At 37.1% G+C, this 18531-nt stretch overlaps 1 protein-coding gene across 50 annotated transcripts in view; it reads left to right on the forward strand.

The window, feature by feature from the left end:
• Nucleotides 1–18531, forward strand: part of SOX5 (SRY-box transcription factor 5) — a 1114103-nt gene that overhangs the window by 774818 nt on the left and 320754 nt on the right. For all 50 annotated transcript variants that reach the window (XM_081482956.1, XM_081482931.1, XM_081482958.1 and 47 more), the window contains one exon: nucleotides 6782–6992. In XM_081482956.1, the coding sequence (XP_081339082.1) occupies nucleotides 6782–6992 (211 nt within the window). The remainder of the gene's footprint in view (nucleotides 1–6781; nucleotides 6993–18531) is intronic.

An 18531-nucleotide genomic window follows, 5' to 3' on the forward strand; every position in this document is an offset into this window, starting at 1 on the left:
ATAGAATTTTTCAACCTCGCCTTCTTCAGCGTTACTGGTCGGGGCATAGACTTGGATTACCGTGATATTGAATGGTTTGCCTTGGAAACAAACAGAGATCATTCTGTCGTTTTTGAGATTGCATTCAAGTGCTGCATTTCAGACTCTTTTGTTGACCATGATGGCCACTCCATTTCTTCTAAGGGATTCCTGCCCACAGTAGTAGATATAATGGTCATCTGATTTAAATTCACCCATTCCAGTCCATCTTAGTTCACTGATTCCTGGAATGTCAATGTTCACTCTTGTCATCTCCTGTTTGCCCACTTCCAATTTGCCTTGATTCATGGACCTAACATTCCAGTTTCCTATGTTTTATTGCTCTTTACAGCATTGAACCTTGCTTCTATCACCAGTCCCATCCACAACTAGATATTGTTTTTGTTTTGGCTCCTTCCCTTCCTTCTTTCTGGAGTTATTTTTCCACTGATCTGCAGTAGCTTATTGAGCACCTACCAACGTGGGGAGTTCATCTTTCAGTGTTGTAATTTTTGCTTTTTCATACTGTTTATGGGGTTCTCAAGGTAAGAATACTGAAGTGGTTTGCCATTCCCTTCTCCAGTGGACCACCTTCTGTCAGACCTCTCCACCATGACCCGTCCGTCTTGGGTGGCCCCCCATGGCATGGCTTAGTTTCATTGAGTTTGACAAGGCTGTCTTCCATGTAATCAGAATGACTAGTTGTCTGTGATTGTGGATTCAGTCTGTCTACCCTCTGATGCCACCTCTCAGTGCCTACTGTCTTACTTGGTTTTCTCTTACCTTGGGTGTGGGGTATCACTTCATGGCTGCTCCAGCAAAGCGCAGCCGCTGCTCCTTACCTTGGATGTCATTCTTAGTGATTATAATATCATAGACTGACTACTAAATGTAATGTTTTTACTATCCTGTACAGATTTAACTTCAGTTTATAGAACTAAAAAATAAGTACGATGATGTGTTTCTTGAGGCCAGAGTAAAGAATGAAATATCATTCAGTTAATAAAAGGAAGGTAACGCGTGTTTGGGCTTCCCTGGTGGCTCAGTGGTAGAGAATCCACCTGCTGATGCAAAAGACTTGGGTTCGATGTCTGTGTCATGAAAACCCCCTGGAGAAGGAAATGGCAACTCATTCCAGTATTCTTGCCCGGGAAATCCTATGAACAGAGGAGCCTGGTGGGCTACAGTCCATAGTGTTGCAAAGAGTTTAGCAACTAAACAACAGTAACATACCTGGTTGAGTTGCCTATTATCTCTCTTTTTTTTCAAATGAGTTAATTCTTCTTAATCACCAAACTACCTAAAGTAAAATTTAATATTAAGATTGAAATATACTTTTCTTAAAAGGGTGTTCATAGCAAAAGGCTATCTATGGAATTAATAAGAGTGGGTTTTTGAAAAGATATTTTGATGAGTGTATACACATGGATACATTAGGTACTTTATCACATGGTTGCAAGGGTAACAGAAGGCAAGATTAAGTAAAGCTTGTTCAAGAATAACAAAGATTCTTAACCTCATTCTAAAAGTTTAGAACACTATTTTATCATTCGGATTTAGAAGTTACACATCACAGTTCTGAGAGCTCCTGCAAAATACTGAAGCTTTGTGCACAAAATTTAATTAAATATATATTGCTGGCTTGGACCACTGATGCATTTGTTAGCAGACTCTTTGGATGTTCAACTCCCAGGAAAGTGAAGGGAAATGTGCAGTCATTACTTTAGGCATGGTAAATGCAGTCCCAGGGAAGAAACTGGAAACCATAGGACTTCCTTGACTGAAAACTGTGCCAGTACTACATACACAGGCCATTCACTATGCAAATGAACAATGGAGCCCCACACTGAAACATCTGTTAACTGCATGAAACTGTTAAAGGGATTAACAGTGCCAGAGGCTGAAATGTAATCAGACAGGTGAAATAGCAATAAGATAAATATTCCTACATGAAATAGCAATAATGCTAAATAATTAATTTATTTTTATATTGCTGTGGTAACTGAGGTTAGAATTCTTATGAAATATGTTAAACTGCAGTAAATCCTTCCTCTTTGCAAAGTGTAGAGAATTAGAGACATGCAAAATGGGATATGATTTTATTTTACTTTAATTTGAGATTTTTTCTCACATTTTAATAGACTTCATTGCATACAGTTTGGGTGCCATTCTCTCTTACTGATGATGCTGCAGAAAGATGTGTGTAGTTTTCAATTATGGAATGTGAAGCTCAGCTGCCAAATTCTTGTTTGTAAAGTTTATCATCATATAATGTAAAAGCAGAGTATAAAATATACATGTTTGAAGCGAAGCTAAAATTGGGGTGTTTCTGCTTTTGACCCTGGAAATAAATGAGAAGAAAGACTGTGGAAAATAAATACAGCAGTTTTGCTGTATTCCAATTTGCACATTAAACTGAGCTGATGTTTATTATGAGTCATTCATAAAACCATTCCTTAGTTTACTGAATGTAAATGTGGTTGCTCTTTTCAGAGGTATCTGTATATGTATGAAATATTTGCTTGTATTTGTGTATTGTTTTTAAGTAAATAATTACAAAAATATACCTTCACTTAGCCTGCAGGGTCTTATAATTATTATACTATGTGTATTGATTTCCAAATTCAAGTATATTTTAAGCTAAGATTTATCTATCAATGTATTTTTATAGAATATTTAATTAAAGAATAGTCATTGTAAGGGACATGTTCTGTTTGTAGGAAATGGAAAGCATTTGGGGTTTAGAATCATAATTTTGATAATTCTTTTAACACACATTTTTTACTTTTGCTTCTTCCACATTGCCTCAATGTCACCCAACAAACTGATGTTTACACCTTAGCTAACGTCCTTGTACTCTCTAATGCGTGCATGCTCAGTTGCCAAGTCGTGGTCAACTCTTTGCAACACCATGGACTATAGCCAGCCAGGCTCCTCTGTCCATGGGATTCTCCAGGCAAGAATATTGGAGTGGGTTACCATTTTCTTCTACAGGGGTTCTTCCCAACTCAGGGATTAAACCCGCATCTCCTGTATCTCTTGCGCTGGCAAGTGGGTTCTTTACCACTGGGCCATGTGGGAAGCCCATACTCACTAATATCCTTTGACAAAAATCATATGAACAGATTACGATTATATTTGTGCTGACGTCTCTATTTTTAATATATTAAAAAAACTGAGAGTATTATTGAGTACTTTTAATATGTTTTTATCTAGTCAAAAATATTAGCATTCATTTTTAAAGATTAAACATGAAATCCATGTGATTTGTCATTTTTCTGAGGTCCACAGATCCTTATTAACATATTTTAAAATAAAGGACAACATGTAAACATGGGTATAAGCTATTTTCCTGAAAATTAAATATGCACACAATCTTATATACTTTAATGGAAAAATTTAATGGTGTAAAATTAGAAAATAAACCTAGAGAGAGACTAACTTATCAAAGATGTTAGGATGTGACTTATTTTTAAGAAAAGCTCTCTTTTATGGGAAGTCAAAAGATTATGGGCTTCCTTGGTAGCTCAGCTGGTAAAGAATCTGCCTGCGGTACTGGAGATGCTGGTTCAATTCCTGTGTCAGGAAGATCCTCTGGAGAAGGGATAGGCTATCCATTCCAGTATTCTTGGGCTTTCCTGGTGGCTGGTTGCTAAAAAATACACCTACAATGTGGGAGACCTGGGTTCGATCCCTGAGTTGGGAAGATTCCCTGGAGGAAGGCATGGCAACCCACCCCAGTGGGTTCTTGCCTGGAGAGTCCCCATGGACAGAGGAACCTGGCAGGCTACAGTCCATGGGGTCACAAAGAGTTGGACTCGACTGAGTGACAGCACAAAAGATTATGAAAGTAAAAGATTATACAAAAAAAATCTTTAAGAAAATAATTTTTTCTTTGTTATTTCAATATTATTTTTCTTGAAAATGTTTGAAAAATTTAATATAATGCCCAGTCGGTTCAGTTCAGTCCCTCAGTTGTGTCCGACTCTGCAACCCCATGAGCTGCAGCATGCCAGGCCTCCCTGTCCATCACCAACTCCTGGAGTCCACCCAAACCCATGTCCATTGAGTCAGTGATGCCATCCAACCATCTCATCTTCTGTCATCCCCTTCTCCTCCTGCGCTCAATCTTTCCCAGCATCATGGTCTTTTCAAACGAGTCAGTTCTTCACATCAGGTGGCCAAAGTATTGGAGTTTCAGCTTCAACATGAGTCCTTCCAATGAATACCCAGGACTGATCTCCTTTAGGATGGACTGGTTGGATCTCCTTGCAGTCCAAGGGACTCTCAAGGGTCTTCTCCACCACCACAGTTCAAAAGCATCAATTCTTCGGTGCTCAACTTTCTTTATAGTCCAACTCTCACAATCTTACATGACCACTGGAAAAACCGTAGCCTTGACTAGACGGACCTTTGTTGACAAAGTGATGTCTCTGCTTTTTAATGTGCTATCTAGGTTGGTCATAACTTTCCTTCCAAGGAGTAAGCGTCTTTTAATTTCATGCCTGCAATCACCATCTGCAGTGATTTTGGAGCCCCCAAAAATAAAGTCAGCCACTGTTTCCACTGTTTCCCCATCTATTTCCCATGAAGTGATGGGACATTGTGCCATGATCTTAGTTTTCTGAATGTTGAGCTTTAAGCCAACTTTTTCCCTCTCCTCTTTCACTTTCATCAAGAAGCCCTTTAGTTCTTCTTCACTTTCTGCCTTAAGAGTGGTGTCATCTGCATATCTGAGGTTATTGATATTTGTCCCGGCAATCTTGATTCCAGCTTGTGCTTCCTCTAGCCCAGTATGTCTCATGATGTACTCTGCATATAAGTTAAATAAGCAGGGTGACAATATACAGCCTTGACGTACTCCTTTTCCTATTTGGAACCAGTCTGTTGTTCCATGCCCAGTTGTAACTGTTGCTTCCTAACCTGCATACAGCTTTCTCAAGAGGCAGGTCAGGTGGTCTGGTATTCCCATCTCTTTCAGAATTGTCCACAGTTTATCGTGATCCACACAGTCAAAGGCTTTGGCATAGTCAGTAAAGCAGAAATAGATGTTTTTCTGGAACTCTGTTGCTTTTTCGATGATCCAGCGGATGTTGGCAATTTGATCTCTGGTTCCTCTGCCTTTTCTAAAACCAGGTTGAACATCTGGAAGTTCATGGTTCACGTATTGCTGAAGCCTAGCTGGGATAATTTTGAGCATTACTTTACTAGCGTGTGAGATGAGTGCAATTGTGCAGTAGTTCGAGCATCCTTTGGCATTGCCTTTCTTTGGGATTGGGATGAAAACTGACCTTTTCTAGTCCTGTGGCCACTGCTGAGTTTTCCAAATTTGCTGACAAAATAGTGCTGCTTATATAAAATATAAGGGCTTCCACGGGGGCTCGGTGGTAAAGAATCTGTCTGCCAATGCAGGAGATGTAGATTTGATCCCCGGGTCCGAAAGATCCCCTGGAGAGGGAAATGGCAAGCCTTTCCTGTATTTTTTCCTGGGAAATCACATGGACAGAGGAGGCTGGCAGACTAGAGTCCACAGAGTCACAAAAGACTCAGACAGGACTTAGTGACTAGACAACATACAAAATATACCCCCTAAGTTACATAGATTGCCAAAGTTCTACTAGAAACTATGGGGAAAAGAATGTTTAAAGGAACACCAAAATTATGTTTACCTTTTGGAATTCTTGAATAGATTCTTTTCACACACATAACACAATCATGAGGCAAAGTTTGCAAGACTTTATATTGTAGGGCAGATGAGGCTAATGTGCAAAATAGCAAAGAGTATCATTAGAACCAGTGCTTTAGATAAGGCACAGAATTGGAAGGATCTTCTGCAGACGCAGAAATGAATTTGCAGTATTCCTCTCTGATGTCAGAATCTCCTGTGTGTCCGATGCCTTCTTAAAAGCATGAGATGGAGGTGGAGAACCAAGTGAGGACCCTACGCTTTATTTAGGAGTACCATCAAGAAGAGGTGACTGCTTACAATTAAAAAGAAAACTGATATATAGGATGTTATTTGTTTAAACATTATAATATCATGAGAAGGTTTATTACAGGTGACCACTGCATTGGATGTTCATAGAAAAATCTAATACTTTCAAACAAAACCAAATATATATATATATATATATATATATATATATATATATATATAATCAATATAGGCTTTGTAGACGGTTTCCTTGCTTATTTGAACTCAGTCTTAGAGAGAGAATCTTATTTTTCCCTCTCCTATGAATCGATCTTTGTTTCAGTCTAGTGCGAGGCTGTAACGTTGATGTATTCTTTTCTGAATTTTTTTATTCCTTTTGCTCCTGCACAGTAGCATTTCACTTTTTAATGTTTCAACTGAATAAGCCATGGTGAAAGTTGCTCAGTCATGTCCACCTGTTTGCAACTATGTAGTCCATGGAATTCTCCAGGCCAGAATACTGGAGTGAGTAGCCTTTCCCTCCTCCAGGGGATCTTTCCAACCCAGGGATTGAACACAGGTCTCCCGCATTGCAGGTGGATTCTTTACCAGCTGAGTCACAAGGAAACCCAAGAATACTGGAGTGGGTAGCCTATCCCTTCTCCAGAGGATCTTCCCGACCCAGGAATCGAACCAGGTTCTCCTGCATTGCAGGAGAATATTTTACCAACTGAGCTATCAGAGAAGTCCTGAATAAGCCATGTAACCAATTAAAATTAAAAAGCTTATTGAACTTTAAGCAAATACATATGTGTATATATATATTTTTTCCTTTGCTTTCTCTTTCAGGAAGTTGATGGCAATAAAGTTATGTCTTCATTTGCCCCACACAACTCATCTACCTCACCTCAGAAGGCAGAAGAAGGTGGGCGACAGAGTGGCGAGTCCTTGTCTAGTACAACCCTGGGAACTCCTGAACGGCGCAAAGGCAGCTTAGCTGATGTTGTTGACACCTTGAAACAGAGGAAAATGGAAGAGCTCATCAAAAATGAGCCAGAAGGTAAAGGATTGCAACCAAAACAGATTTGTTGCCAATCTCCTAATCTTAATGGTTTAGTTTTAATTTCTAGTTCCCTTCTCTGACACACACTCAATGTTAGGTTGGAAGAGAGAGAAATATAATGCTATGAAGATGAATATTCTTTTTTTAGAAATGTAAGTGCATTTATCTCAGTTTTATAAATCATTAATTCTTGTGTGATGCTTCCTTTTTTTCACACATGAGTAAGTTATGGTTGAGTACAACTTAAAGATTCAGGAATAGACTGTGGCAGCAGAGCCCAGGATAGTCACCGCCTACCTGCCAGATATCTGCCTTCTAGTTTGTGCATCTCAAATCTGCCCCTGCCCAAGCCCGCTCTACCCTCCTGTCCCCCCTCCCCCTACTCCACCATCCCTGCCCAAGGCCATTTTACAACTTTGTTACATTTTATAACCTTTATACATTAACACCTCTTAGGCTACACAGACAGGTCTATTTTTTTGTATAATCCAAAATTGGTGTGGCTGGACATAGTGTGTATTTGAAAAGTAGTGATTCTCTAACTCTCTTAACTGTGTTGAAGCTTCCATTTTTTAACTTCCAAGATGCCTTTCTTTTAAGATTTCGTGCACTAAATCTCTTGAATAGTTACAGATAGTATCCTGCAGGTGATATGCCCATGGACTAATCTTAAAATTCAAGCAAACAAACTAATAAAACAATTGATGCTTAACTGACAGCCATCTTTTATGCTACAGATGTTCACTAACTTCTGTTTAAATCTGTGTCCATCCTAAGCATAGACGCCATGTTGCACACAAGAACATGCCTCCTATGTCAGAGTCAGATGGAAAGTTAAAACAAACAAACATAAAACAGTGATAAAAAGACACACTTCACACCGAAAATACACTGTATTTGTACTATTTAACTCTGAGTTGGGCTCATTTCTAGCCTGTTGTTAGGACACTGGTAGATTATATCTGGCACAAAATGTATGTTAACCAGTATTGGGAGTCATGTGGTAATTAAATATTTCTGGGTCTCTACCAGATACATAGCTGGTACATGGGTTTAAGTTAAAATTTATGTAATTCACATAATCTTACAGTTGGAAGGAATTTTAGAGATAATCTAGTCAGCCAAAGACTTTTTGGCTCTAATCTGCATGGAGATAAAAATGGGGCTTTGAGGAAGACCCAGACAACCTTTTTTCTTTTAATGTGCTGAAGTTTTTTCTGATATTTAAAATAGTATTTTCTTACTATAAAATTGCTTTACAAAACAATAAAATTAAAAGGAAGAAAATAAAAGTGACTCCAAATCATAGCTTTCTGATGTAACATCTTTATGATGCTTTTTTTGTCTTTATTTTTATATATGCTGTTCATTTTGCATGATTAACTTTCTGCATTCAAAATTATTTCACATCTTCTATGTTGAGATACAGTATGATTAACTGAAGTCCAGAGTTCATTCATATTTCTTTAGTTGTCACTGTGTGCTTTTCTGTTCTAGGACGTTACCAAATAACAGATTACATTTAGCTGTTTAGTTGTTAAGTCTCCTTGGGGTCCTTTTAGCTGCAACAGTTTCTCAGCCTGTTCTTGTTTGTGATGACCTTGAAAATTTTGAGGAATGCTATTCAGATAGATTGTAGAATGCCCCTCTGTTAGAATTTCTCTGGTGATTTTCTCTTAGTGAAACTGGGTTTGTGGGTTTGGGTTGAAAGACCACAGAAACCAAGTACCGTTTGTGTCACGTCACATCAAGAGTACATCCTTCTTATGTGACTTATAAATGTTGATGTTGACCTTGATCACCTGGCTGATGCAGGGTTTGTCAGGTTTCTCTTCTGTAAAATCTCCCCGCCCTTTCTGTACCACACTCTTTAGAAGGAAGATGCTGTGTACAATCCGTATTACAAAGTAGAGAGCCTTGATCCCCATCCTTTACAGTGTATCATCTAGATGTTTATTTGGAATTATTCTTTATGGGCGATTTATCTCTTTTCTGCTGTTTATTACTTTATTCAGTATCTTATATCAGTATTGACTCATGGATGTTTATTTTATACTTTGAGTTATAATGCAAAATTTTGTTAGGGTATTCTAGTTTTGTTCATTGAGGGGGTAGTTCTTTCATGTCACTTTGACATACTACTGTGATTTTGCCTTCTTTTTTTTTTTTGAGCACTTTTTACTTTTTGTCACTGTAAGATCCTGCAGATTCATCTTGTATATTTCCTATTTATCTTGAAAGCCCTAAGAAGCCCTGTTTTTTTCTCTAAGAAGCCCTGGTTCCTTTTACTGGAGAATGCTGTTAGAAAGCAAGATCTGGATATGAAGTGTGCTCTTTGCTACTTAAGTATCATTTCTTCTAGGGCCTTGGCCTCAGTGTTTCATGTGAACTTCCTTCCAAGTGGGTGCACAGATTCTCAATTTCAAAGTATATGGGAGACTGAAGCCAAATGAATAATTCCTAACAGGAAATAGGGCAAGAGACCATACTTCCCAGTTTGCTTAGCAGGATACATTCAGAGGTATCGGGGATGAGGAGAAAATTATAGATACAGAGACAAAGGAACAGAGATAGAGCATCCAAGGCAGAAAGCGTTGACACAAGGAAATAGCATTATTGCATGTGGACGTTAGAGTGTTTTCATTATCGTATTTTCTACAGCTTTTTTGTTTTTTTTACTTTTCTCCCTAAAATATATTAAAAGCTTAGCTCAAGACTGACCTGTTATTGAGTAATATGAAGACATGAGAAAATACAGAGATAGTCTTATGGAAAAATGGAATATAACTTGAATATGCCAAGCATCTGAAAGCCTGAGTTCCAGAAAGATAGTGTTTGTATAAATACAAAACCAGTAAGATGGTTTTATGTTTATGTACACAAGATTCCTAGACATGCTTTGAGTATGCAGAAATGTAAATAGACTTACTTGTATTTATTTACTCACTTACAATTGGCATATAATTGATTTGCAATGTGGTAGTTTCTGGTGTACAGCAAATTGATTCAGTTGTACAGATTTATATGTATATATTCTTTCCATATTCTTTTCCATTATGACCTATCACAGGATATTGAATATAGTTCAGTGTACTATACAGTAAGACTTTGTTTCTTATCTGTTTTATATATAGTAGTTTGTATCTGCTAATCCCAAACATCTAATTACCCCTCCCTCACCCCTTTCTCCGTTGATAAATTTGTTTTCTATATCTGTGAGTATGTTTCTCTTTTGTAAATAAGTTTGTATCATATTTTAGATTTCACGTATAAGTGACATTATATAGTGTTTGTTGTTCTCTTTCTGACTGACTTCACTTAGTGTGATAATCTCTAGGTCCATACATGTTGCTGCAAATGGCATTATTTCATTCTTGCTTATAGCTGAGTAATATTACATTGTGTGTGTATACACACACACACACACACACACACATATATATATACCATCTTCTTTATCCATTCTTTAAATGTCTGTTAGTGGACATTTAGGTTGCCTCCATCTCTCAGCTATTTTAAATAGTGATGCTATAAATATTAGGGTACATGTATCATTTTTGAATTAGAGTTTTCTCCTGATATTTGCTTAGGAATGGGATCGCTGAATCATATGACAACTCTGTTTTTAGTTTTTTGAGGAACTTCCATACTGTTTTCTGTAGGGGCTAAACCAACTTACATACCCACCAGTAGTACAGGAGGATTCCTTTTTCTCCACACCCTCTCTAGAATGTGTTATTTGTAGATTTTGTACTAATGGCCATTCTGATGGGTGTGAAGTGGTACCTCATTGTAGTTTTGATTTGCGTTTCTCTAATAATTAGTGATATTGAGCTTCTTTTCATGTGCCTGTTGGGAATCTGTATCTTTGGAGAAATTAGACTCACTTTTATTGATAACTAAATTTGCTCTTGCACGAATGGTTAAACTCCAACTGTTAGGAGATATATCAAGGAGAAATTCATGTATGTATTATGTAAAGTGATCATCTTAATCACCAAGAAAAAATGACAAGGCAGAAATTTGTATCATAGAAAAGGACTATAATGTTAAAGGAAATGTATTTCAATTTTTTCTTAACTATAAAAAAAGAAAAATGGAGAAACGTATCTATGGAGATGTATAATAGACTTTACAGCAAATGGAAAGTTACATTCTAAATACTCTGATTCTTACTATTTCTGTACTCAAATAGGGAACTGATGATTGAGTGTGTCATAGGATGACTGTTGGGGTCATTATTAGAACTGGTTAAAAACTCCATTGATTAAAGGGTATATTTGAACGAGAGAATGGACACCAGACCCTGACATTATCCAGGGATCTGGACAGTGACACTGCATGCAGTGACTACACTGTGTAGTAGTAACTACAAATGCTCTGTAGTTCTGGAATGCAACAAAAGGAATAACATACAGGAAAAAATTTAACGACAAACTACAAAACATTGTTACAGTTCTGTGATTAGTGCAGTAATATGGGGATGAGGAGAGCGGAGAGCAGGTGAATGGAACTACTTTACAAATATCTGCCACGGAAAAATCTTTTCTTCCCTCAAGCTATTTTTTCCATTGTTTTTCAAAGGCCATTAAAATGAACAGCAGGTTGTGATGAAAATTTCATTAAGCCCTAGCTAAATCATTATGAGGGGGCCATATTCATGCCTTTGCTTCCTCTCATTGAGGGGAGAATGCAGATTTCAATAGAAAGTCTGTCTTATTTCCAACCTTATCCCTGCCAACAGCCAACTAGCAGAAATTCAGAAGTTACAAAAGAATGGTGTATCATGCAAAAGGAGGCCACCGAGGTAAAATGGTTAGAAAGAAACTGGGATTTGCCTATGAGTTGAATAAAAAATGGCTCTATTATCCCAGATAGCTTACCTTTTCAAGAAATTAGTTAAAATATTTTAAATGATATAAACAGGTGAAGATAATATTGATATATTTGTGTTTATATCTTTTTCTTTCATCAGAATTTTTGCTTGTCTTTACTTGAAAAGTTCTCTTGCTAAAGCGTCTCATTTATCCAGTGAGACGTCAACTGATGTGGACCTGCCAAAATTCATCATAAATTATCAGTTCAAAATGTCTGATCTATGTAATATATATTATGTAATATAATATATTGGTATTTTATATTTGGTAGTAGCTATGCTTTATCAGTTGGTTTTTTAACTATCAGACTAAGGGGTTAAGAGTGATAGTGAAATGTTAATATCATATTATGTGATACAGCATTCTTATATCTAGGCATTGAGTAAATGATACGTATTTGGGGGAAAATGGTTGTATTAAGTGTATATCTTTATATGAAATGGGTTTCCTGGTGGCCAGCATGGTAAAGAATCTGCCTGCTCTGCAGGAGACCCAGGTTCAATCCCTGGGTTGGGAAGATCCCCAGGAGAAGGGAATGGCCACCCACTCCAGTATTCTTGCCTGGAGAAATCCATGATCAGAAGAGCCTGGTGAGCTATAGTCCATGGGGCCACAAAGAAATCAGACACGACTGAGTAATTTTTCACTTATATGAAATACTTTATTCAGTCTTTACATAAACCTCATAACCAGGGGTACTATGAGAATCTATTTCCATTTCCAGAAATGCCATACATATAATTGAAATACTTTGACTCTTCTTATTTCCATTTTCAGATGAGGAAACTAGTGATTAAATATATCACAGGGTGACTATCAGTGTCATCATTCAAACTGAGTTCAGTTAAGTCGCTCAGTCGTGTCTGACTCTCTGCGACCCCATGAACTGCAGCACACCAGGCCTCCCTGTCCATCAGCAACTCCCGGAGTCTACCGAAACCCATGTTCATCGAGCCGGTGATGCCATCCAACCATCTCATCCTCTGTCGTCCCCTTCTCCTCCCGCCCCCAATCCTACCCAGCATTAGGGTCTTTTCCAATGAGTCAACCCCTCGCATGAGGTGGCCAAAGTATTGGAGTTTCAGCTTCAACATCAGACCTTCCAATGAACATCCAGGATTGATCTCTTTTAGGATGGATTGATTGGATCTCCTTGCAGTCCAAGGGACTCTCAAGAGTCTTCTCCAACACCACAGTTCAAAAGCATCAATTCTGCGGCGCTCAGCTTTCTTCACCGTCCAACTCTCACATCCATACATGACCACTGGGAAAACCATAGCCTTGACTAGACGGACTTTTGTTGGCAAAGTAATGTCTCTGCTTTTAAACATGCCGTCTAGGTTGGCCATAACCTTCCTTCCAAGGAGTAAGCGTCTTTTAATTTCATGGCTGCAGTCACCATCAGCAGTGATTCTGGAGCCCAAAAAAGTAAAGTCTGACACTGTTTCCACTGTTTCCCCATCTATCTCCCATGAAGTGATGGGACCAGATGCCATGATCTTAGTTTTCTGAATGTTGAGCTTTAAGCCAACTTTTTCACTCTCCTCCTTCACCTTCATCAAGAGGCTCTTTAGTTCTTCTTCACTTTCTGCCATAAGGGTAGTGTCATCCGCATATCTGAGGTTATTGATATTTCTCCCGGCAATCTTGATTCCAGCTTGTGTTTCTTCCAGCCCAGCATTTCTCATGATGTTCTCTGCATATAAGTTAAATAAGCAGGGTGACAATATACAGCCTTGACATATTCCTTTTCCTATTTGGAACCAGTCTGTTGTTCCATGTCCAGTTGTAACAGTTGCTTCCTGACCTGCATACAGGTTTCTCAAGAGACAGGTCAGATGGTCTGGTATCCCCATCTCTTTCAGAATTTTCCACAGTTTATTGTGATCCACACAGTCAAAGGCTTTGGCATAGTCAATAAAGCAGAAATAGATGTTTTTCTGGAACTCTCTTGCTTTTTCGATGATCCAGCGGATATTGGCAATTTGATCTCTGGTTCCTCTGCCTTTTCTAAAACCAGCTTGAACATCTGGAAGTTCACGGTTCACGTATTGCTGAAGCCTGGCTTGGAGAATTTTGACTATTACTTTACTAGCATTCAAACTGAAGTCAACCTTAAATTAAAATTAATTCCCTAAATCATTACTTTTACTGTTTTTTTCTAATTAGAAATTTTGCCAGTAATAATGTTACACTTTAGCATTTGCGACCCTAAATTCCTTTGAACAATTGAATGAAAAGTAGTATTCAGTAATTTTCAGCTAAAGTGATTTCTGATTCCTCAATGGTGATCAAATTTCCTAAAATTTTAATTGAAAATCAGCTCAGTTTAAACTGTTTGATTTTAAAATGTTATAGAAAAATGCCTTGGAAGATATCTTAAGAAAAACTTGTTTTAGAAAAATGTCTGAGAGCAAATTAGTTTGGCATATTAGAAGTTCAGAATTAGAATGAAATGAAGACATATTTTAGCCCTCTCTCCTCATTCTGAGAGAGAGAGATCGGAGGTAGAGATGTACTTGAAATCACACAGCAAGTTAGTGTTAAAGCCTGAATAATGACCCAGTACACATCCCACAGGTCCAGGTGCCTTTTTTTCCAGTTCACTTACATCATACATTCTGATATTCTTAACTCTCTTTGTCTATATTTCTTTTTTTTTTTAGAAATAATGTCATCACCTCATCTTTGTTTTAAAGAACATATCACTGATAATTAAATTTGAACAAATCTAAGACAACCAGATATCTTAATTTAGCTAGTAAAACCAAGGTAGATGGGTATACAAATACCCATCTACTTGTGTTCTCAAGGTTCAGGTAGCTATGGGTGATCTATAAATAGGGATCAGCATAAATTTATGGGTCAGATCCAGACTTTAATTTTCATTCAGACTTCAGGCTCATTAACAGTACAGGTGAAAATAACTTTTACCTTGGCATGAACTTTATATATCTCATTTAAAATATAATATTTTTAGATATAATATTATAACAGGATTCTTATTTTTACTTTTCTATATTAATGTCTATGTTACTTCCTATGTCTTTTGGGAATGGCCTTTTCAGCTTATTTACGTGTCTTCCTGTTTGAAACACAACAAAAAATACCTCTTCTTGTTTCCTGTCCCCTCTATCTACAATTCTGTGTCATTCTTTTCCACATTTCTCCAAGTTGCTAGAAAGAGTTATTTACATTCATTACAGTAATTTTTAAATCTTTTTAAGAACTGTTACATGCTTCCCTCCATTGTTACAGTAACACAACTATATTTTGACTATTTATTTGTCAAATTTCTGCCCTGATATTAAACTCCATAAGAGTGAGTATAGTGCACATTAAATATTTAAAATATTTGTTGAAAGGACATTTATACTACTTCAGTATTGCCTCATTGCTGTCTTGGGAAAAGAAAAGAAAGACCTTAATAAATATACACCTTGTTTAATCCTCAGAAACTCTGAAGGTGGTATTATTTCGTACCTTAAAAATGAAAAATCAAGACCTAGTCACTTGATCATATTCTTGTAAGAAGGGGGAACTAGAATTAGAATGAGCCTGTTTTCCTTTGCAAAACTACTTGGCATTGAACATAAGACCATATATAATTTGACTCCACCCTTTTATCTCCTTAACCTTACTTCCTACCACACTCTAAGGTACATGTTATCATATTGTCTTATTAAAGAAATTGCCTGCAGTTCTCTCAGCACTCTCCTATTTTTAATACTACTCTGCCTCTTCATATGCTGTTTCCCCTGCCTAAAATATTCCATCCTAGGTACCTAATGAATGTATATTCACCTTTTAAGACTTACCACCTCTCTAAACACCTTTGTTAGAATTTGGTTTAGTGTACACTGCTAACACTAATTCATCTCTGTTAGTTCTGAGCACACTACCGTCATTATTTACCATCTATCTTCCACAAGTATATGAATGATGAGATGAAGAGTTCTTGGTTTGATTATCTGTGTCTCTCCACTTCCTAATAATGAACTTGATACATATAGGTGATTGTGTTACCTGTGAATGACATAAACACACTAATTGGCATTTTATAGCTAACTTTCCCATAATAATTTAATGGATTTCATTTACTGTCGTCTTTCTTCATGTCTGACTCAGTTAACCTCCATGTTTATCACATATATTTGTCCTCTCCATTCTTCTTGTCATTATCGAATCTTTGAGATCATTATTTTCAATTCTTTTTGTGATTTAGAGTTTAAAGTATTGTCCCAGATAACAAAACTAGATATTACAAGATCCAGGATACAAACTAAAATACACACCTAACAAAATCTTTGTATGCTTTATAGTAACAATAATCTTTTAAATAACTCTAATATAGCTGATCCCCTGGAGAAGGGCATGGTTACCCACTCCAGTATTCTTGCCTAGAGAATTCCATGGACAGAGGAGCCTAATGGGCTACAGTCCATGGGGTTGCAAAGAGTTGGACACAGCTGAGTATGTCACAAAGAGTTGGATATACTTACACTTTTTACTGCTTTTCAATATTGCTAATATATTGGCATTATCTATAAATTTGTGGCCCCAGATTATAATTTCCCCCACTGCTATAGGCAAAGTCAAAAGTGAATTGAATTGATCTATGGATAATTTTCCAGAATTCAAAGCTGTAAATGCTTAAATGTTTCTTTAATAATGTTTCATCATAATAGAGACCAGCACTCCTTTCTAGGGTAGAGCTGGACTGCAGAGAAAGTTACTACTTCTTATGATGGGTTCAAGATGTGAGCAGTTTACAGTTGAATATTGTCACTCCAGCACCCCAATCCTGCCCCCACATGGTTCGTCTCAGGAGGCCTGTAGTCAAAGAAAAGTTAATTGATTCAACACCTTTTTCCTTCCCTTCAGTCTTTCAAGGACTCTAACATATAATATTCCCTCAAGGATAGAATTTCCAAACTCAGGATTCACGAGTTCCTTCAGAGGGCTTATAAATCCTGGAAATTGTACCGCAATGGTGAAAATATGTGTTTGTTCATTTTTGAGGCCTATTTCGTAGTTCTTATCTGACTTTCAAATTAGTTCATGATGAAAAAGAGGAACTACACTGTGAGTCATTGTTTGAGTTGTAGTCTGGGTTCTGCCACTGATTGCTGTGTGTAGGACATAAGTTAACAGAGTTTAGTCTCTGATCAGTTTTCAAGCAATCACCTACAAGTATTTAGCAATATTTTGGAATGTCATTGTATCGGTTTGGCCACATTTGGGGGAATGCAGCTTTTAATTTTAAATAAGGATTTCTTTGCATGAAACACATCTTCTATGTTATAGTTTATATTATAAAAGACATTCTGTCTACTTGCTTTTAGGTTGCTATAGTAACTGTGTTAATGTAATGGATGCCTGTTGGCAATGCTAACTACCCTACTTCCATCATAGGGTATTGAAGGAAACAAATGAGGTAATGCACCTGAAAGTACTTTATAAATGATAACCAACTTGGAATTGTACTAGTGATTGTCATTATCACAACTTGACTGGTTAGAAACATTGCTACTTTAGGTGTACCAGAAACATTACCTAGCTCCAATGATGCTCTCCCAGGATATTTATGAGTACTGAAAAGTTCTGACTCAGACCTGCAAAATTCTGAAAATTTAGGATATATAATCCACAACAAAAACAACAAGCCCAACATTCAGAAAATCCTGGGATAGCAAATTGTTTTGAAGTTTATTTATATAAATTTTCCTAAATCAAATGTGGTTAGGCAAGTTTGTACCTGAAGAATTACTTTTCAACAAGAAAGATTTCTCTATATGGATGAAATTGCAGTGTGACCAACATGAGACTAGGAAAAGCAATTTAACATTGGGTTTGTGGGTTTCTTATATTCTTATTTGTATAATAAATGTGAATGTATACTGAAGAAAAATATAATTGAGGGTCTCCTTGGCCCAAAATTTCATAATTTTCTAAGATTTTAGCTTTCTCTGATTTGTTCTTCCTTTTATCCCCTATTTTGGTTTCTTCTTTTCATTTCTTTTGTGTGTACATGTGGGGATGTGTGTAGTCCTCCTTTCAGATCCCACATATGCTTGGTTTTATTTAGCATCTGTCTCTGTCAGTGTTCTTCCTTCTTAGAGTATAACGCCCACGCCTCCAAAATTGTTACACCATGATGAGTGTACCCCTTGTGTGTAAGACACTGCTTTTTTTGTGAAGTTTTGTTTCTATTAGAATTAGACTTTATCCTTTTTTATAGAATTGGGACCTTTTCTAAAAAAAAAATTATTTATTTTTAATTGAAGGAAAATTGCTTTACAGTGTTGCATCGGTTTCTACCAGACATCAACATGAAGCAGCCATAGTTTTACCCACGCCCCCTCCCACTTGAACATCTCTCCTTCAGAAAAATCTTTGCCACAGTTTTATATTACAAGACCCTAAAGTCACAACCTATTTCCAGAGTCACTCAGTATTACTTTACATGAAGCAGTTCATTGCTTTTAGCACAGCTTTCACAAAAAAGTTAGTTCTCTTTTTGTAAGAACTACTAAAATAATACTGGAAAAGGAATCACAACCCACTCCAGTATTCTTCCTTGGAGAATTCCATGGATAGGGTAGCGTGGGGGGCCCTAGTCCATGGGATCGCAATGAATTGGATGCGACTGGGCAACT

Source organism: Giraffa tippelskirchi, chromosome 4 (assembly GCF_054371585.1).
Source record: "Giraffa tippelskirchi isolate mGirTip1 chromosome 4, T2T-mGirTip1v1.2.pri, whole genome shotgun sequence".
NCBI classification, from domain to species: Eukaryota; Metazoa; Chordata; class Mammalia; order Artiodactyla; family Giraffidae; genus Giraffa; species Giraffa tippelskirchi.